General features: G+C 37.5%; 2 protein-coding genes and 1 long non-coding RNA gene across 5 annotated transcripts; all 3 read left to right on the top strand.

The window, feature by feature from the left end:
- Positions 1-303: 303 nt before the first annotated feature.
- LOC106384377 lies at positions 304-3479 on the top strand. Its single transcript, XM_013824350.1, has 8 exons — positions 304-1197; positions 1322-1846; positions 2017-2136; positions 2257-2364; positions 2441-2587; positions 2665-2999; positions 3092-3173; positions 3288-3479. Exons 1-8 carry the CDS (start codon positions 304-306, stop codon positions 3477-3479), a joined length of 2403 nt encoding a protein of 800 aa, XP_013679804.1.
- Positions 3480-10653: 7174 nt separating this feature from the next.
- LOC106386713 (F-box/kelch-repeat protein At3g16740-like) lies at positions 10654-12954 on the top strand. Its single transcript, XM_013826524.3, has one exon. The coding sequence runs from the start codon at positions 11610-11612 to the stop codon at positions 12843-12845; it is 1236 nt and encodes a 411-aa protein (XP_013681978.2). The 5' UTR covers positions 10654-11609; the 3' UTR covers positions 12846-12954.
- Positions 12955-13316: 362 nt separating this feature from the next.
- LOC106389272 lies at positions 13317-18828 on the top strand. Of its 3 annotated transcripts, none has more exons than XR_007321449.1 (12): positions 13317-14107; positions 14598-14711; positions 14882-14945; positions 15142-15327; positions 15420-16103; positions 16274-16386; positions 16531-16716; positions 16809-16969; positions 17380-17493; positions 17690-17776; positions 17921-18106; positions 18538-18828. It is a non-coding gene; the product is annotated as an uncharacterized LOC106389272 (long non-coding RNA). The 3 variants fall into 3 exon arrangements; XR_007321448.1 differs by having other exon boundaries at positions 13327-14107; positions 15420-15580; positions 15990-16103; positions 17921-18828; XR_007321447.1 differs by having other exon boundaries at positions 13319-14107; positions 17921-18828.
- The last annotated feature ends 3008 nt before the right edge of the window (positions 18829-21836 follow it).

The raw sequence follows: 21836 nt of genomic DNA, 5'->3' as shown, positions 1-21836 counted from the left end.
CAAAAGACACTTTACTACCACTATTCATAAATTTTCTAGACACTGCTACCCCTATATGTACCAATTCGGCATGAGATTACGAAATCTAAAATAGAAGATATGAAGTACGTAATGTGAGATTTTGTCAGTCCTTAATATTTAAGAAATCTTAATAGATTTAATGAATCTTTCTCTTCTCACATATATTCATATATTTACTCTCTGAAATCTCATTCCTCTTTCCCCGATACAATCATCCATCTCTCTCATCGTTATCATCGAGGTTCATCACCAAACCCCAATTTCTACAAAATCAGTAACAAAATGGAAGAAGAAGATCTCTCATTTCCACCTCTACGCATTCCAGACAGGATTTTCGCGGTGGACCATGAACCAGTCGGCGTTAGAGTAACGCCATACCACAAACCCTATGCCATTAGGAAAATACTCAACGCTCTCGATCCTGAAGAAGTAGACACCATCAGGGGCTCATCGTTCGGGAAGCTTATTGAGATTGGGGAGAAGCCTTCTTTCTCCGGACGTTTTGGCCGTTTCATAATCTCCAGGCAGCTATTAGTCTCAAGCAAACACGAAGCTTGGTTCATCTTCGCAGGCAAACCTGTACGTTTTTCTCTTCGAGAGGTCGCCTATGTAACTGGGCTAAACTGTCGCAAGCTTCCCAAACACACAAAAAAAAGAGCCAAGAAAATTATCTCGGAAAAACCATACTGGGGGGAGCTTTTTGGGACACTGAAGGAGGTCCCCGTCACTTCTGTTGTAAGAATGCTAAAGAAAAGAACCGTCAAAGATAGCTGCATTCGTGTGAAATACGCTCTATTAGCTTTACTAGCTGCTGTTATTCTACCAACCACACACACACCACGTATCTCACAAGATCACGCAGAGCTTATCAAAGACATAGATGATTTCTTTGCATACCCATGGGGCAGAGTATCCTTTGACATGCTCATGAGTAGTATTAAAGAGAGGAAGGAGGTTTCACTGTCGCAAAACACCATTGCTCTGAAAGGATTTGTGCTTTCACTACAGCTTGTAATGGTCGAAGCCATCCCCGCTCTAACAGAGGTTGTCAACGATGGATCCTCATCTGGCTCAGAAAGTGACGGCTGTGAGGAATATGATCTAGTAGATGAAGATAAGAATGGGAAGCAGAGCCTCAGCCCGGGTCATGCTCGCGTCATCGACGCAGCTGGAGAGGTACATAGTACCATTACCCATACTTATTCACGTTCTCAGTCAAAATGTGAAATAGTACAATTTGAGCACTGTCTCCATTGCAACCAACACTGACTTCTCGTTACTTTTTTACTTTGCGTGGTAGGTCGCAGTTCATTCTATAATAGTAGAATACAAAGAACACTTCAAAGCGTCACCTGATCTTGGCTGGTCGGACGACGTGGAGGATCCTATCGTGGACAATTTGATGAGTCTACTCGAGCAGCAATTTCCCTTCAACAAGTCAAGCTTTAGCGGCGGCGTAACTAAGCTAGAGGTCAATAGGATGCGCGAAGATGCAAAAACAGAGGCAATTAACCGGAAAACAGTGAAGCCAAAGCAGACAAAACAGACAACAACCTCAGAGGTCATAGATGTTGAATCAGTTGCATCGATGGTCAGAGACAAAGTTAGAGAAGATCTTTCCCGGATTGAGAGGCAATTAAGCACGCTTTCTGAATCTTTCATCACCTTCCAAACCAATGTCCTAGAAAGCATCCAACAATTGGTTCGTAAATTGGAGGTTTCTTCTGGCCAGATACCAGTTAGCTCTTCAGCGCAGACTGAAAATGTTTCCAATGTCGCTAGAGATGGCCAACATCGAGAGATCATGCGCACTTCACCACACTGTGTAGGTATTCATACCGAATCCGCCCAAAATGATATTATCAACGACGCTATCTGATTCGCAAACCAAACAACATCATTGCCAGTCGATGTAAGTTTTTCAACAACCAGACAAATATTATGTTAACCGGATAATTCTCTGAGGTTGTATACATAATATTCACCACTTTGCAGGGCCTGAACGGAGGACAAGGGATTCAGCCAGTGATACACACTGGAAATCAGACACAGTGCGACAGCCATGAAGAGATGATAACTGACCATCCCCCCGTTGCAATCCTATTCTCAAATCAAGCAAATACATTTTCTGTCGATGGTTTCTCAATATCCAGCTACACTATGATACCAGCCGATTAACACGATGACTCACTTTGATTCTTTTCTAAGTCTTTAGTGATATTTTCTTGTCAATAGGTTGCCAGTAACACATCCGCATCGTTGGTCGTTGACAATCCCCCACCGCCATATTCCCTTGGCCGTGAAGGAAAAGTTGCTGATCATGGGCAAAGTTCAGCAGATATGGTATGTACAACTTTGTTTTAGGTAGCACTGCGCCAGTTCTGTTCCATTTGCCTAATTGAGTCTAATTACTTTGCAGAACCTTGACCCTGAGTTACTATTCACAAAACCAACCTTCTCCCTAGGTCTAACTCAGGAGGAACGTCCACACCTGAAAGAGACTGTCACTGAAGGGGTTAGCATGTGTGAAAATGATGTTGATCATAGTCAAAGCTCACTAGATACGGTACGTACAACTTTGTTTCAGGTTGCACAGCGCCACACTGCTCCCTCTGCCTAATTTGAGTCTAATTAATTTTGCAGAATCTTGACCATGAGTTACCATTCCCAAAACCAACCTTCTCCCTAGGGCTAACTCAGGAGGAACGCCCGCACCAGAAGGAGGCTGCCATTGAAGGTGATACTACGTGCGCAAATGCTGCTGGCAAAGAAATTTGCGAACAGGATGATCAGCTGGGTGCCTGCCGGAAAAGTAAGAGACTTAAGGCCCTACCCAAGTCTCTGGTGGGACAGTATGAATGCGACATGCATCTCCTCAATCGGGCCCGAGTAGCATTTGTAGATCCCGACAACACAGGCGGGAACATTGATTACGCTGCTAAGTTCTCTTCCCTCCTCGATAAACTGAAGACACCATTGTAAGTTTATATTCTTGATGGTCAAATTAATTGTTAGCTGTATAATTATTTAAGATACCGTCTACTAAACTTTCTTGTCCGTCCTCATGTAGTACAATACACATTGGCCAATCAACGCTAGAGAGCAATGACCTAAATGAGCTTGTTCAAAGATCCTCTCCCTTGCCACGAAAGGTTTGTTCATCTGCCCTGCAATGTTATTGGTGTGCTGCTAGGAATATTGTACCTTAATATTATTGTTTTTAATTTTCAATAACAGGTGGTTGATGTTCTCATTGGCCATATCAGTTCACAGTTTACGCTAAACTCACCCCCAAACCAGTCCAACCAATCTGTGTTCATGGACACTCAGTTTGTTTCCCAGCTCTTGTCATGTCCCCGTTCCTTGAACTTGACATGAGACATAGACGTTTCAACAGAAACGAGACTGCTTTGGTTCAGATCATGGGAATTGATCGTGAACTAGCTGTAATGAAGTGAATGATCAGAATGGATCATGAGAAGACTAAGTCTAGGTCTGGAAATAGACCAAGGGACTTAGTAAGATTGAATAATGAAGAGAGCAAGCTGGACGAGTGATGAGACAGCTGGACGATGCGAGAATGAAGCTCGGTCAGCTGGGCGAAGCTCGGACATGCTCAGTGTAGCTCACATCAAGTTTGGCCAGCTCAGGTAGCTGGACTACTAGCTCACTCAGCTGGGTCAGCTGGGAGTCAGTTCAACTCAGCTGGATGGAGTGTTGGAAGCTCGGACCAGTGTGACAGTTCTGGGCAGTTACCGGGTCGGTTGGTTAGTCAATGATGGCTATGGGCCGGTGGGCACTTAGGATCGGACCAGGGGCTTGGGCAACCAGCCTAGGCTTGTGTGTGATATATCTAGGAGCAGTTAGTCCTGTCAGGGATGTCTGGTAACTGCCATAGGTGAAAGGGTGCAATCTGTACCATTGATTAAATCAATGGACATAAATGAAACCGAAGGGATGCGATGGTTAAGAAGTAACCACCCCTTCTCCTATATAAGGAAGGCAAGTCCGTGCCTTTGCAGGCACACCAGGGCTTCCTTCTACACCCTGAAACACAAAGAAAACCAGAGAAAAAGAGAGAGAGAGTCGGATTGCTCCATCCAAGATCAAGAGTGGTGTGAAGGCAGCAAAGAGGCAGTTTTGTGGGCAATCACAAGGGGAGTTGAGAACGACCCTTTGATGGTGATTGATCATGGATGATCATGTCCTAGGCTTCCTATGTGCCCTGGGAACACACTCAAATGGTCAGGAGGGAAGGGAGAAGGCCGGACTCCAGTCTCAATGGCATGAACAGCCTTAAGGGCAGATGTGTGTAGAAAGGCAGTTTCATGGGCACTGAAGGGGGAAGTGATGGACGACCCTGTGAGGATGTTTGATCATGGATGATCACATCCTGGGCTTCCTCTGTGTCTTGGGAACACACGCAGATAATCAGGAGAGAAGGGAGAAGGCCAGACTCCACTCTTACAGGCCAAGACAGCCTTGAAGGCGGATGCAGTGTAGAAACTGGTTTCATGGAAGTTCCATGGATGGGAAGTTGGTGCGACCCTTGAATAGATATTATCAATACTGGAGGTATGTGATAGGACAATGATGGAGGCGTGCCCTGGAGTAGCATGGCCGTCCATGATAAGGGAAGGCACATGATCTAATCAGATCATGTATAAGGTAACCGGTTTTATGATTACCTTTTGAATTACAATTCTGTTGACTGTGGAATTGATCATGGCCAAGTATGGCACGTCCTTGAGGAATATATATATTATGAATGAATGGTGTAGTCTGTTGGATCAGACTTGATGACATTAAACCATGGCCTTGGCCGGTTAGGAGAAATCCTCCATGGCCTTGGTTTGGAAGGTATGATCGGATCTCATAGTTCCTGAAGGACTTGAGGGGATCTGATGATTGATTCTTCTTAGTGGGTATTTATAATGAATTATCATGATTTTTATTGGGTTTTATCGAATTGATTTAGAGATGGTCAGTTTGGCCGGTTTGGCTGTTCGTGGCCGAGATCTCTAGGATCGAGGCCGGTTCTGCAAATTCTGATTATGTCATTCTCTTAGTTGGGAATTATCATGAATTTACATGAATTTTATTTAGTTTTTGGATCACATTTGAAATCGGCCAGATTTGGGTTTAATGAGAAAATGATCGATTAGTTTTGGAACCAGCCATGCAATGATAGATCCTTGTGTTAGGTTATCGGATCATATGCTTGTGTATTGTGAAATGTTTGTCACTTATGATTATTGATCATAAGGAATGTTAGTTATCAACCTTGGGTTGGTAAGCTATGTGCAAAGCATTGGCTATGTTTTTGGAGCAGGTTTGCTTGCGGTCGAAATTGCACCTGAGGGCATATTGGGGTCAGATCCTTGTGTTAGGATATCTGATCATATGTTTGTGTGCTGGAACATATTGTCACTTATGATATTGATCATAAGGAATTGCTGGTTATCAACCTTGGTGTTGGTAAGGCAGGCCGTGTGTGATCTGATCATGGGTAAGGATGGACGACCTGATCCTTGGATGATGGATCAAGGTGTCTGATCTGATTGATCAAAGGATGCACCGGTGGTAAGAGCAACACTAATCAGGTTCAGTGGGACATGGTTCCATGACTGATTAGGAAGTGTGAAGACTCATCAGTTCTGAGTCATGTGGGGTGGTTGGTTGATTGACTCAGGATCTGATGGGCATTGTTAGTCCATGAGCTGGACTTGGTATCATAAGTTGATAAGGCAAAAAGGATGTGGGACAGTGCATGAGCCGGTAAGGGCCAGATGCATGTCCTTAGCTGTTTGAAGACTTCTCAAGGGTTACTTATGTCTGTGGGGATGGTTGGCTGAATGACTAAGTACCCAAGGGAAGAGTTTATGCAGGTATAAGGGAGTTGGACGAGTGGACGGGGAGCTGGGCAAGGCTACCTCGCAGCTCGATCAGCTGGTTTATGAGTTCATTCAGCTAGTGTAGCTGGGCCGATGAGCTAACAAGCTCTGTGGATGTGGCAAAGGTATGATCTGTCAATGTTGCATAGATCTAGATAGAATGGTTTAGGGGAACGGAACCTCTGATTGTATGACTTGGTCTAGGTTCAGGATTGACCTTGGAGCTAGCTGGCAGTTGCGTTTACTGACCAGTAGTTGAGGTGATCTGACCAGACAAGTGTTAGATTGGTTTTAGACCAATGGTTAAGTAGATACTATTCCGCTGTGCATAAGTTGAAAGGATCTAGCTAGGGAATGACTAAGGTAGTCTTGAGCTAGGATCTGAGTTAGCCCTCGCCAATGGGCGATATTTTAAATAAAGGGCAAAATTTTTAGAGGTTCGGTCCGGGTATAGACTGAGCGACGTGAGGCATCGACCGCGGCCTAGTCGGCCGGGATCGGGTCCTACAGCTCTCAAAATTGTTTACCAAGTTTTCTAAGATGTCCAAGAAAGAGTCCTTCCGGTTTCCTAGCCATATACTTGAGCTAGTTCGAAGTTATCCAGACGCTGACCGTTACTATCTTCCTTTCAATCTCGACAGAAAACACTGGGTCGGTGTTTGCGTTGATTGCAGCAGCTGGTCAATTGTTCTGATGGACTGCAACATAGCACTCAGGACTGACAGCATGATGGTGAAAGAGGTTACTCCCATTGCTCAGATGTTTCCATACCTGCTGAAACAAGGGGTCAAACAGCTTCTGCACAAAGATGCTAGAGCATTTTCCCATTGAGAGACCTCGTAGCATTCCGCAAAATACATCTTATGCGGACTCTGCTGTGTCAGCCCTTCTTCTCGTGCAAGCTCACGCCGTCGCAGGTGTCTACCTCTGCAAATGCATTACCCCTGATAAAATCGGCAGCGAAGTTGAGAGGCTGGCGGTTATGTTTTACGAAGCCACCGTGGGAATGCTCTAAACCGTCCGACCGTCACTCCTTTATGTCATGCACATGTGTGTTTGTTATTTTTGCTAAGTCTCTCTATCTATGAAAACGGACTATCTTACTGCTTATCATACTCTTATGCTTTTTATTAGGTCTTTTCTACGTTTCAATAACTCTTATGAAAAATAAAGAGAATCATGTTGATCGAACTCTTATAATGTCGATTTAAGTTTAATGAAGGTGTTATATTTTCTGTAGCCATATACACTATGGACTTCCCTTAAATTATTAGCCAGCTATTGAAATCGAATGTGTAGCCAATATTCTTTTCATCATTGGTTACAAATCTCTAACACATGTGATGAAAAGAATGCAATAAGTTCAGAAGTAGGTGATGCATAACAAGTAACAACATTGTTTCTGATTGTTGTATGTTTTACAACTACTCAATTCCAGTATAGTTACCTGGTTCTACTCGGAAACGGGCGGAGATACGATGAACCATGTTATTGTCTCGTAATTGGGCACTACCCCTCTAAATTTTCTATTTACCGTTACTCGGAAACGGGTGCTTTGGTCTGACCCACAGATTCCTGAATGATACCCTTTCCTTTATCCAGAGTGCCTTGTCCCCCTGTGCAAAATAGAATAATTTAGTTCTGATTAACATTAACCAAACAAAATACATAGTAACATGATATAATATTTGTTAGCGTATCTTATTAACATTAACCAAACAAAATTCATAATGACATGATATAATGTTTTGGTTGCCATCATTTTGTACATGGCTAATTATAAGCACGGTTAGCCGTTCAGGAATTAATTTAACCACCGTAACAAAAAACGTAACCGTACTATATTTTAATTAGCTCATCTACGACTTATGTTTTCACAGCTAACCAGTTTATTGGTTCTGATCCGAATATGGTAACCAGCCAATATTAAACGTTTATTAGCTGGATACAACAATTTTTGGGTTGAACCATTTACTTTTCAGACCTCCCATGGTTGAATCCATATGCCCAACACCTTTGCTGGCGTCTTCCATATCAGAGTCCTCGTCAAGACAAATCAGCCAAGGCCCTGGCTGTGCCTGCTCGTCCATCTGGCGAGTCTTTTCCTTCTCAGCAAACTCCATCTCCATTGCAACTCTGTAAAATACCACCATCTCTTCCTCACCGAAGATCTCTGTCATGACCTTCTCACTTGTTGCCATCCTTTTGCCAAACACCAACCCTGAGACGTTGATATTTACACACCCACTATGTTAGCCAACTGCTATAACCTTATAAACTATAGACTATGAAATATACTCTAAATTATATACTCACTCTCGTAAGACGCTTTTGTTGCATCTTGCGTTTGGTCAACAACAAAAGATGAGGAACCGATGTAAAACGGTGAGCGGCGGTTGAAATGGTATTGTGCAACACTCTTCGCCCCCAATGTCACCAACAATGTGAACTCCACCATCCAAGGTCTTCCGGCCATCGGGTCAACGAGCTCGGTCGTACTTCCTATGGTTAGAGGTGGAGTATGACCACTTGGGACAACCATCCAGTCAGGTAATCCGTATGTGATAACCATAGGAGTGGTCTCACTGACACCATAATGGGTCCTCACAATCCCCTCAACAGTGTCGAAGCTCTCACCCTCATCCATGTACAAAGACAAACCGAGATCGGTTTGTACCGGAACAAAATGCCAGTACTGGGAATCATTCTTCCTCCACTCTCCACGCCACATTCGCAACATCCTCCCCATGTCCTGCGACAAAACAGTAAAAAAAATAAAATAATAATCAGTAACTTTGAACTTATGCGTTTCATATTCATAAACTCAGCTACGGATTTTCAGTTACAACCCATAAATGCTGTAAATTATTGATTCAGTTTGGTACGCCTGAACATTAACTGATTCACGACAGTAAATGATGGTATACAAATGGAGAACAATAAACGATCTAATAAATACAACGCAACGAATTAACAGTTATAAAAAACTGTCGGGATGACTAAAAAAGGATGAAGCTAACTTTTCTTCAGATTTAATCTCTACAACTTTCTATGGGTTTTTTCTGAGCTTAACAGACCAGACACCATCATTTATAGATGTCCAATGATTTCTGAACAGTACAAGTATTTCATTACCCGAAGTTGTCTGCGTTTTCTATGCAATCTCTTCACTGAATTTTCTCTTTTTTTTCCGTGAGCCTTATGTGTGAGACAGTTAGTGGAGAAGGTTATGCAGGAGAGCACTAGTCACTCACTCTGATCGAGACATATTTTACAAATCTATTCCCATATATTTTCCAAATCTTCTTGTACTTAGTTAGATTTAGGAAGATTCTAACTGTACTTCACTGAGTCCTATACGAAAGGAAGATCGCTTTTGTTGAAGGGTAGTCTGGACAAATCAACCTCTCTACGTAACCAACACATTTTCCTGTTGCACTATTTTTGGCATTTTTTTACTTTCCATGTTTTCCTTGGTTTTTGGACAAATTATCCCTATTAATTGCAACCTTAAATTTTCGTATTTACATCTTTTTTTCATTTAGAGATTTTTTGAACATCAACATAGGCAAAATATTCATTTTTTTTTTGATAATCCAGGGGTTCCCCGCTTCGCGGGTCATTCCCCTGGGCCCGGTCAGGCAGCGGTCCACTTCACCCGGGAGGGCTTTACCTGGGCTGGATCGAGCCCAGTACCGCTTTGGTGTCCAGAAGAGGCAGGGTAGTTTCCACATGGAGAAGGAATCGAACCCGGATGGTGATTGCCACCACAGGCCCGTCCTGCCACTTGGACTACCTCGTCCGGACTAGGCAAAAGATTCATTGTATACAACTAATGCTAACATCACAGGTAACAAGAGCCGCATTCTATTATTCTCATGGTTGAGAGTAGCCATAAACTCAGAGGAGATCAGTCTCTACAGTTGTGAAGTCCATTTGGTCTATATCCGGCTTAGTTGTATTATGTGCGTCTTTCCTCGCTTACATTTTTAGCTTCGATCTCAGCGACAATATGGAAGACTGCATTGTGTGCATGACATCAACAGCTGAGCTAACAACATGCGTGATATAATACATAAAAATATTCATAAAAAAAAATTGATTTTTTTTCTTTTCTTAATATAATTTAAGAAAATTAACATATTGTCTTTAATTTAAGCGGGATCCTATTGTCCTTTTTACCTTAACTTGTTATTTTTTAACTAACATTGCATGTTTCATTAACGGCAATCAAGTAATATTAATAACACATCTATATTGGGTCATTTTTTTCGGATCCAGCCCACATCAGATCTCTCGTGGGCCATTTGGGCCGATTAAGAAATCAGATCTAATTCTCACTTTTTTTTTCTTTTGGACCATTAAGTCCAAGTTCAAATAATTTTTTTTTCAACTATTCTTAATTATTATTTTTTTCTTTTCTTAATATAATTTAAGCATTCATAAAAAAATTAAATTTTTTTCATTGAAACATATAAATTTTTATTAAAAGTATATAATTTTTTTATTAAAATATTTACCACATAATAAAATTAATTTATCAGAGTTATACCAACTTAATTCATTAAAGAAATAAAGTTTAATTTTTTAAACATAAATAGTCATTTAAAATGAAATATGATAAATAAAGATAAAAAGTTTAAGTCTTTTATAAAATAAAACACAAATATATTAAAATATGACATTTACTAAATATTTGTCAATTGAAAAAAAAAATAAAATAAACCCGGGATCAAAATCTAGTATCAACTTAAAACACACAAAAATCATAAAAAGCACTCAGAAAACAGACTCTAATGATACAGAATAAGCCAAAAACAAGCACATCAGGGCCATGCAAACAGGCACTCATCACCACAAGCTTTCCAATAATTGGAAAACAAGGCGTGGTGGCTTTCAAGGCTTCAGTTGCCCCTATACAAAGAATTCAAATGATCCATGTCCATAAGAGACCATTCTTCTTGGTAACATGTCTACAATTTCAAAACAGAGTTTCGTTATCATCAATATAGCAATTACAAACAATGATACAAAATCGTTTGAAGTTCATATTCTCACCTGTTCCTTGAAGATGAAAGCTAGTTTCAGTTTCTGCCTCAGGAAGAGAAACTTGATCCGTTTCAGAGTGACAAAATGGCGAGATTGATACCCCATGCATTCCACAGGTTTTTCTGTCAAGAAAGAAAGTGTGCCTTCTTCACTAATGACTCAAGTCAACTATCAATCTGGACTATATTACTTTTTCATGCTTATTCTCGTTCATATTTGCATTGGTGTTCACATCAGCATCGGAAAATTATCAGCATGCAACGCAATCCAAAACGTTTATTAAGAGGCACAAAAGTGAAATCAAATCCTGTTCTGGGTCCTCTTACCAGAGAATTATTAAGTATGACATGTTAGTAGATTAACAAAATCGTGTTTATAGCATTGTAGTTAAAGAAACGCGTATTAGAGGCTTAATTAAGCATTTACAAAAAAAAATTTAATAAATATTCAATCTTGCATCCTCCCATCCTTTATTTAAATCAATATGTATATATATATATATTCCATTTTCTGTTAAGTTTTCTTGTATTTTTTGGGTAAAATTTTAAGATCTGTTTTTGTATTTTTTTGGGGCAAAGGTTAACCTAGCCTCTTTTACCTATTAAAAATAGAGTGAGGGAGGAAAAAAGAAAAGCCGTCACAATCATGCCTTCCTTGAAACTTGAAAAGATGACAATGATCTCTGATCTTCCACAGGATTTGGTAGAGAATGTACTATCGAGGGTTCCCCTGATGACATCTATGAGAAAGGTGCGCTCTACATGCAAACGGTGGAACGCTTTATCTAGGGATCCCGACTTTGCAAAACGCTTTGTTAAAGGGTTGTCAACGCTGATAATCATGAGGTCTGAGTTTAGGCTTTGGTTAATGAGAGTCGATTTCCAAGGTAGCCTCAACAATAAGTACGACTTGGACGTTGCTCCATATGTTAAAGAAGGTAAGCTTACTAGCCTAAACAATTCAGATCCCGAGATATCAAAAGTTTTTCACTGCAACGGGTTACTCTTATGCTCGACCAAAGACAATCGTAGGCTCGTTGTTTGGAACCCGTACTTGGGACAAACTAGGCGGATCAAACCCAGGATAGCTTTCCACAAACGCGACCTCTATGCTCTCGGTTATGACGTAAACAAGAACCAAAAAATATTGAGGTTTTTGGATGATAACACGACATTTAGAAACCCCTATTTTATATATGAGATATACGATTTAAAGTCTAGCTCATGGAGGGTTCTTGATGTCAATGCTGACTGGGAGATAGATTATTATCATCGTGGATTGTCTTTGAAGGGAAGTGCTTACTTTTTTGCTAAAGAAAAAATGGAATGGGACGGAGAAGAAGAAATAGATGTAACAGACCAAGAGACATTTCTGCTTTGTTTTGATTTTACAAGAGAGAGATTTGGACCGCGTCTGCCTCTGCCGTTTCACTCTCATGCTGAAGAAACTGTGGCCCTCTCTAGTGTTAGAGAAGAGCAGCTTGCAGTGTTATATCAGGGGGATTCATCGTGTCTAGTAGAGATATGGGTTACAAATAGAATTGAGCCTAATGCAGTGTCATGGAGCAAGTTGTTTTTATCAGTGGATATTGAAACACTCTTTGGTCCCCATCTGTTTCATTTTGCCGGTGGGAGTTTCATCATTGACGAGGAACAAAAACTCGCAGTGATTTTTGATAAAGACGAAGAAGAAATGTACAATAAAGCTTACCTAATTGGGGAGAATGGATGCTACAAAACATTGGATCTCCAAGAGGATACATACCACCGAGCAGAAACTGGAGAATTCACTAGTATGCCACTCGTGTGCTCTTATTTTCCTACATCGGTGAAGATCCAGCAACGTGCAAGACGAGGCAAAAGGAAAGAACGAGATTATTAGAATCATTTGGTTTTATTGGGTCATCTCCTTTAAACAAGATTAAGTTGTTTCTGTTTGATTAATAAAACAGTTTTTGCTGAATAATAATTCTTAGTTAGTCTTTTATTGTTTGATCAAAAAGAAAAATTAGTCTTTTATTTTACTATCAGCTCTTTTCATCTCTTCATGTAGACCTTGTATGCTTCCAACCATGCATTGTGGTGAGGTAAGCTAAATCAAGGGACTGTAGGATGTTTACTTTTAATTTTGTTTGTTGTTGTTTCCAGTTATTTTCAACAGTCTTCTATATCTCTCTAATTCTCTATGATTGTTGCCATTGCCACCATGAAAATAAAGGTTTTAATTTTAGTAAATTTGGTTTCTTGGATCGAATTTTGGGTGATTTGATTTGAATATCATAAAGAAAAGATGTCTGCACAGGAAGAAAGGAAGTAAGTAACTTGGATGATATGACACATTGAAACGAAGACAAAAAGGGCAATTAAAAACTATTGACGATAAAGATTCATTTTTTTTAAAGAAGATATACAATAAATTAAAAGAGAATATCCTCAACAGAGAAGCATGTCACGTCGTTTAATTAAATCGACCAATAAAAATGTTCCTTTGTGCCAGGTCAGCTCTTCTAAAGCTGCAATTTGCAACTCGAAAATGACCTAAAGTGAGATTCTACGGTTGGGTTCGCTTGCTAAGCCCACTAAACAGAAACCCCTAACATCCTATAGCCGTCCAACGAATCTCTCCATCCTCTTCGTCTTCTCCGTTTTCTCTACTTGCGATCTCCATTACTGAGCCTTCTCTGCCATCAATCAATTGTTCTCTTTAATACACACTTCATGTCTTTCGTTTCACCTCCCTCTCTATCTCCTTATTTTATAAACTACTTCGTCTTCCAGTCAAAACCGAAGAGCTCCTCTTTTTTTTTTTGTGATCAACTTTCCAGGGTACGACCGAAGAACTCCTCTCAATAAGCTGAATCCATGGCGGTGAACCCAACAGGAAAACATGTCTCCATCTCACCAGGGCTATACGGTTCCGAGCTACGCCTCCGACTGTTACATTTCTTGAAGTGAGGAACAAAATACGAGAACTAAAGGTTGCAAACAGAAAGGAAATTCGAAGCAAACATCAAATAATTAGCAAGAAGAGAGGAACAAATGTATCGACAGCACTGGCGGTGAGTATTCATGGAGGGATTAGTCGTACCAGAGAGATGTGGAACGATATACTAAAAATAGGTCCAAGTCCAACCAAAAATCAAGGTAAACCTGTGTGGAATCAAACGAAAGGGTCAATAAACTGCGATATTTATATTAACAGTCGTTGGCTTGGATTACAGGTATATCCAGTGATGTGTTGTTAAGCTTCCAAAACATTACAAAACTCTTATATTTAGGATGTAATCCGACGTTTGTAATTCAAGAATATTGATATCACTTTGTATGTCGAAACTGATAAAGACCATGTGCTAAATCCGTTGCTTTCTGTTCATTTACATTTTTAGTTCATAATCTCAATGCCTTTGATTATTGCGTATTTTGGATCAATATATAGAAATTCATATTCGATATCTAGATTCACATTTTAAGTTCCATTTTGGTCAATGTGCTTTCTGAGTTTCTTATAATTGTAAAACAAATCATCGAGTATTGATTTAAGGAGACTATTGAGTTTATATACCATTTGTGTTAGTTATTTTTGTGTATAAGGAGTTTTTAATATATCATCTCTTCTGTTACTTGAAACTTAAAGGTGGTCTTCTTCGTCTTGAAGTTCAGACACTAAGCCAACAGAGTAAAGAAAGGACTGAAGCAAGGTACCAGAAGAGCAAGGATTGCAAAAAAAAAAAGTTAACGCCTTGCTTCAGTTAAGAGTTTCATACAAATAATAGTTTATGATCTTTTCTGATTCCATTTTATTCTCTAAAAGGCCACTGCACATGCACATGTTAAGAGTTTATATACCATTTGTGTTAGTTATTTTTGTGTATAATGAGTTTTTAATATATCATCTCTTCTGTTACTTGAAACTTAAAGGTGGTCTTCTTCGTCTTGAAGTTCAGACACTAAGCCAACAGAGTAAATAAAGGACTTAAGCAAGGTACCAGAAGAGCAAGGATTGCAAAAAAAAAAAAAGTCAACGCCTTACTTCAATTAAGAGTTTCATACAAATAATAGTTTAGGATCTTTTCTGATTCCATTTTATTTTCTAAAAAGCCACTGCACATGTACATGTAGAAAAGGTAACTCCACAAAATGGTTACTTTAGCTAATCAAACATTGTAATCCATTTGCAGGCTTTCCTCCCAACAATTGACTGTCGTATACAAGCTGTAATCTCACATTATTTATTTTCCTTCGTCAAGCAATCTCGCATTGTTTATGACAAAAAAATTGTGAAGATTTTTTGGCATCACTGTTGAAGACAAGGAGGGAATAAAGCAATTGCATGGCATAACTCATGGGGTCTCAATACCAGATTGGTAATTGTTTAATCTTAGTGTGATTTATTTTGTTTTGACGTTTTTGGTAATGTTATTTTCTCTAATATCAAAATTGGGTTCATGTAACATAGATTAGAGTTATGTTTATGAATCATGGAGATGACAAAGACTTAGCATTTCCTCCAAAAGTTGCAAATCAAGTAGTTGATCCCAAGGTAAAGCTGTGTGGAATCAAACGAAAGGGTCAATAAGCTGCGATATTTATATTAACAGTCGTTGGCTTGGATTACAGGTATATCCAGTGATGTGTTGTTAAGCTTCCAAAACATTACAAAACTCTTATATTTAGGATGTAATCCGACGTTTGTAATTCAAGAATATTGATATCACTTTGTATGTCGAAACTGATAAAGACCATGTGCTAAATCCGCTGCTTTCTGTTCATTTGCATTTTTAGTTCATCCCAATGCCTTTGATTATTGCGTATTTTGGATCAATATATAGAAATTCATATTCGATATCTAATTCACATTTTAAGTTCCATTTTGGTCAATGTGCTTTCTGAGTTTCTTATAATTGTAAAACAAATCATCGAGCTTTGATTTAAGGAGACTATTGAGTTTATATACCATTTGTGTTAGTTATTTTTGTGTATAATGAGTTTTTAATATATCATCTCTTCTGTTACTTGAAACTTAAAGGTGGTCTTCTTCGTCTTGAAGTTCAGACACTAAGCCAACAGAGTAAAGAAAGGACTGAAGCAAGGTACCAGAAGAGCAAGGATTGCAAAAAAAAAAAGTTAACACCTTGCTTCAGTTAAGAGTTTCATACAAATAATAGTTTGGGATCTTTTCTGATTCCATTTTATTCCCTAAAAAGCCACTGCACATGCACATGTTAAGAGTTTATATACCATTTGTGTTAGTTATTTTTGTGTATAATGAGTTTTTAATATATCATCTCTTATGTTACTTAAAACTTAAAGGTGGTCTTCCTCGTCTTGAAGTTCAGGCACTAAGCCAACAGAGTAAATAAAGGACTGAAGCAAGGTACCAGAAGAGCAAGGATTGCCAAAAAAAAAGTCAACGTCTTGCTTCAGTTAAGAGTTTCATACAAATAATAGTTTAGGATCTTTTCTGATTCCATTTTATTCTCGAAAAAGCCACTGCACATGTACATGTAGAAAAGGTAACTCCACAAAATGGTTACTTTAGCTAATCAAACATTGTAATCCATTTGCAGGCTTTCCTCCCAACAATTGGCTGTCGTATACAAGCTGTAATCTCACATTATTTATTTTTCTTCGTCAAGCAATCTCGCATTGTTTATGACAAAAAAATTGTGAAGATTTTTTGGCATCACCGTTGAAGACAAGGAGGGCATAAAGCAATTGCATGGCATAACTCATGGGGTCTCAATACCAGATTGGTAATTGTTTAATCTTAGTGTGATTTATTTTGTTTTGACGTTTTTGGTAATGTTATTTTCTCTAATATCAACATTGGGTTCATGTAACATAGATTAGAGTTACGTTTATGAATCATGGAGATGACAAAAACTTAGCATTTCCTCCAAAAGTTGCAAATCAAGTAGTTGATCCCAAGGTAAAGCTGTGTGGAATCAAACGAAAGGGTCAATAAACTGCGATATTTATACTAACAGTCGTTGGCTTGGATTACAGGTATATCCAGTGATGTGTTGTTAAGCTTCCAAAACATTACAAAACTCTTATATTTAGGATGTAATCCGACGTTTGTAATTCAAGAATATTGATATCACTTTGTATGTCGAAACTGATAAAGACCATGTGCTAAATCCGCTGCTTTCTGTTCATTTGCATTTTTAGTTCATCCCAATGCCTTTGATTATTGCGTATTTTGGATCAATATATAGAAATTCATATTCGATATCTAGATTCACATTTTAAATTCCATTTTGGTCAATGTGCTTTCTGAGTTTCTTATAATTGTAAAACAAATCATCGAGCTTTGATTTAAGGAGACTATTAAGTTTATATACCATTTGTGTTAGTTATTTTTGTGTATAAGGAGTTTTTAATATATCATCTCTTCTGTTACTTGAAACTTAAAGGTGGTCTTCTTCGTCTTGAAGTTCAGAGACTAAGCCAACAGAGTAAAGAAAGGACTGAAGCAAGGTACCAGAAGAGCAAGGATTGCAAAAAAAAAAAGTTAACGCCTTGCTTCAGTTAAGAGTTTCATACAAATAATAGTTTAGGATCTTTTCTGATTCCATTTTATTCTCTAAAAAGCCACTGCACATGCACATGTTAAGAGTTTATATACCATTTGTGTTAGTTATTTTTGTGTATAATGAGTTTTTAATATATCATCACTTATGTTACTTAAAACTTAAAGGTGGTCTTCTTCGTCTTGAAGTTCAGGCACTAAGCCAACAGAGTAAATAAAGGACTGAAGCAAGGTACTAGAAGAGCAAGGATTGCAAAAAAAAAAGTCAACGTCTTGCTTCAGTTAAGAGTTTCATACAAATAATAGTTTAGGATCTTTTCTGATTCCATTTTATTCTCGAAAAAGCCACTGCACATGTACATGTAGAAAAGGTAACTCCACAAAATGGTTACTTTAGCTAATCAAACATTGTAATCCATTTGCAGGCTTTCCTCCCAACAATTGGCTGTCGTATACAAGTTGTAATCTCACATTATTTCTTTTTCTTCGTCAAGCAATCTCGCATTGTTTATGACAAAAAAATTGTGAAGATTTTTTGGCATCACCGTTGAAGACAAGGAGGGCATAAAGCAATTGCATGGCATAACTCATGGGGTCTCAATACCAGATTGGTAATTGTTTAATCTTAGTGTGATTTATTTTGCTTTGACGTTTTTGGTAATGTTATTTTCTCTAATATCAAAATTGGGTTCATGTAACATAGATTAGAGTTATGTTTATGAATCATGGAGATGACAAAGACTTAGCATTTCCTCCAAAAGTTGCAAATCAAGTAGTTGATCCCAATTTCCTTTAAAGATATTGTCTCGGAAGCATTTTTGATGTGTGTGAAACTATTGAATCCACCTTGCTTGGGACTTGAAACCATGCTAAAATAGGGTTTTACGACAACTTTTATTGCCATTGGAAGTATTCAGATCGGGGAACTAGAAGGTGTTCCAATGGGAGTTGAAAATGGTCCAAGAGATTTGGCTAAAAATTAGGCCAGCCGTATCTCATAGTATGTGTGTAGGCTAACAGTTTCTTAGATTCTTGGGAACAGCTGAGATGGATTTCATGAGAGAAGACTTCACTACAAAATCAAGGACTTTCTGGAAAAAGAGAAAGATCGAAGAAACCACTCAAAGGTAAAACTAGGTGGATTTTGTCGAAGCTTTGAGCTAAAGAGAAATTATTTTTTTCTGACTTGAGCCAAAAAATCACATTGGAAGAGCTTCTTGACGAGGAAGAAATTATTCAAGAATGCTAAGGAAGAGCCGACTCATACATTTATATTTGTTCTGATTTTTTTTTCGATACATCATTCACATTTCTTAGAAAAAGTTTCTGACTAGACTTTGGAGTATTGATGTTTTCAGTCTTATGTGATAAATCTCGAGTGTAGAAACTATTGTGGTATGTTGTTGAAGAACCTCGGGATGATGTTGATACCAAACGTACTTCAATTAATATATAGTATTCTAAATTCAGTGCCCATTATATTTATTTGTTGAATGTTTATGGAAATACTTTAACGGTTGTTCTTTTAGGATTACATTCACCTCTTCTGAGATATTCACATATGGATTTGATGTTATTTTAAAGACTTTGGTGGAGGATGATAATTGATAAGGTCCTTTTTCTCATTTTTTTATTTGGATCTGATATATTATATTTATCATTATTTTTCTCCTTTCTTAGGTTTAATTTCACATTAGAGCTGATGGATTTGGCCATTAACTTTTTCCGAAACTGAGTCGTCCTCATAGTGTGTTTCTGGCAGGCTAATTTGTCAAGGTCTCTACCATACGTGAAAACGGAGGATCTAGACTACATACTCCTCTTTCTACAACCTGAACTAAGAAAAAATTTTCTTTTTGTCTGATATATTAATAGTCTACTAGGTGATTTTGCATCATGTGTAGAAATAGAAGTTTCAATATTTAAAAATAAAATTTTATTAATTTTAAGGTTTATTATTTAATTACAATTTAATTTTAAATCTTAATTTAAATATATGCAAAAATTAAGTTAAGATAAATACTTTTTATTCAAATTTATATGTAATAATACATATGTTTTGTTCAAATAATAATAGATATGAATATATTTTAAATTATAATCTTGAAAAGGTTTTTATTTATTTCTTTTGGTTAAAATATATTAAATCAAATTCTATAAAATTAAAAGAAAGTGTTGTTAGATATATAATTATTCAAATAAAAAACTAAATAATATTTTAAAATTTGTAGATATTAAAAAGAAACTAATGGTATTGAGATTATAAAATTACAATTTTAAAAAACTTGCATAAAATTTTGAATAATTTGTAGTAAAAATTACATAATATATAAAAAAATTAAAAAAAATTAAAATTATAATAATATTTTTGTTCCTACTATTGTATTATTTATTGTTATATTAATGATGATTTATGAGTTATTAACATATTTTAAAAAACTTACCAAAAATATTAAACAACATTAAATATAAATATACATGCCACAACTAAATTTAAAGCATGTCATCATAGTTAAAATAATGTGTCAGCATTTTTTTTTTCCGAAATCAATATAGTAATGACACATAGCAAATCACTTCTCAAATAATGTTTTGGAGATTTAATCCGTAAAATGTGCTATTTAAAGGCTACCGGTTTTCTCAGTAAATCATCCCAAGACTCTCTTCATTTCATCTGGATATTAGAGAAGAAACATACCAAATACTGAAATCGATGTTGCAAAATACTAATATTATTTAGGATATTTTGTTCTAAATTTCTTTCTCGCATGGCAAAGAAAATAATGACATGATTCTTACAACTCACCTCATGACCATTGTATCTTCAATCATTGGATTTCAATTGTTCCTAATTCCAACACTTTCGGAAGAAAGATAAAAACAAATCGATATAGATACTAATTATATAAAATGAAAATCCAAGGATCAATGCAAAAGAGAACCTAATTTTCAATAGCGTAAGTAAAAATTTATTGTTAGTAAAAAAATGAAAATTCAATTTTTCCAAAGTTTAAATTAGTTGCCAATTTAACAGTTGTTTTCATATGAACCTCAATCAAAAATATAAGAATAATAATAAATTTTGAGTTCTAATTCTCTTAAATTTGATTGACAGAAATAGTTTAAATTTTTAATATTTATCTGAGGATTTTTATTTTTATAATCAGTACCTTCATATATGTATACACTCAAATAAAAATGCCAAAAACATAAATTAAATTAAAAATTGTAAAACAACTCGGGCGTAGTCCGGGAAAAGCCCTAGTCAATATAAAGATGGTTTGTAAATGAGATTTTATAGTATGAAGAAGTTGAAATAACTACAAAAGAAAATGAAATAACTTTCTTGGTTTCTTTCATTCAGCTATAATTACTCAGCAAAATTACTCAGTTAGCCAACAACGTAACAAGATTGCAACGTGCGGGTTCATCGTCGGATGAGCTTTTAATCATATAATAAATGCCATTCGGTTTCTGGTAACCATTCGTTATCTTCAACTAAAACCTTAAGAAAGTCCCATGAGAATTGCAGGTCATATAACAAAATGTCAAAAGCCAAAGAGAACTCTTGATGAGATCAAACCCGATAATTTGAACAGAATATAACCAATATGTAACACCCGGGCATTCACCTAGTGACAAATAACATGGGAAACGGGCATAGACGACTTCTTTTCTGGCAACATTTATCCAATATCTTATAGATCTAACAATTTATTCTTCCACCTGAAAACCGCAGCTTCCCACGTGTCATCTCTAACAAATTTTCTTTACTGTCAGTCACACACACAGAAAAGCTATACGGGGTCCACAAATATCTTTCTTCGAGGTTATATAACAACACGCACGCATAACAGATTTGTAGAGTAGACTAGAGTGAGACTAGAGTGAGAGAGAAGAAACTTACAAAAATGGATCTAGAGAATAGCCAGATAGCAGAGAACAACCGGATGAGCGGGATAAGGAATCTTCAGACGAACCACCGTAAGTATCTTCTCCCCTTATATGTTACACTGATTAGATCAAAGTTTTATCTACGCCGTGAACCGTTGAGTCATTGCATATAATTTCTACGTTTGATTCTTCTCTCTCCCCATCTCCTCCTCTGTTTTTCATCGGACTTTTGTTCTCCTCCTCTGTTTCGTTCACTGGTTTTCTTCCCATATCGATCTTACTCGTTAGACGTGCTTTTACTTTCCTCCTCTTCTCTTTCAACGTGACGCTACACGTATCTGACGCGACGGTGTGAAGATTAGTCAGAGGAAGATGGTGGTTACTTACTCAGCTCGATCTTAGTGTGTGCTTTTCTCTTTCCTCTTTTTGTGTGACGCGATCGTCTTA

Source organism: Brassica napus, chromosome C3 (genome assembly GCF_020379485.1).
Source record: "Brassica napus cultivar Da-Ae chromosome C3, Da-Ae, whole genome shotgun sequence".
NCBI classification, from domain to species: domain Eukaryota; kingdom Viridiplantae; phylum Streptophyta; class Magnoliopsida; order Brassicales; family Brassicaceae; genus Brassica; species Brassica napus.
Note: the sequence above shows the minus strand (reverse complement) of the source record. Positions and strands in the feature narration are given on the sequence as shown.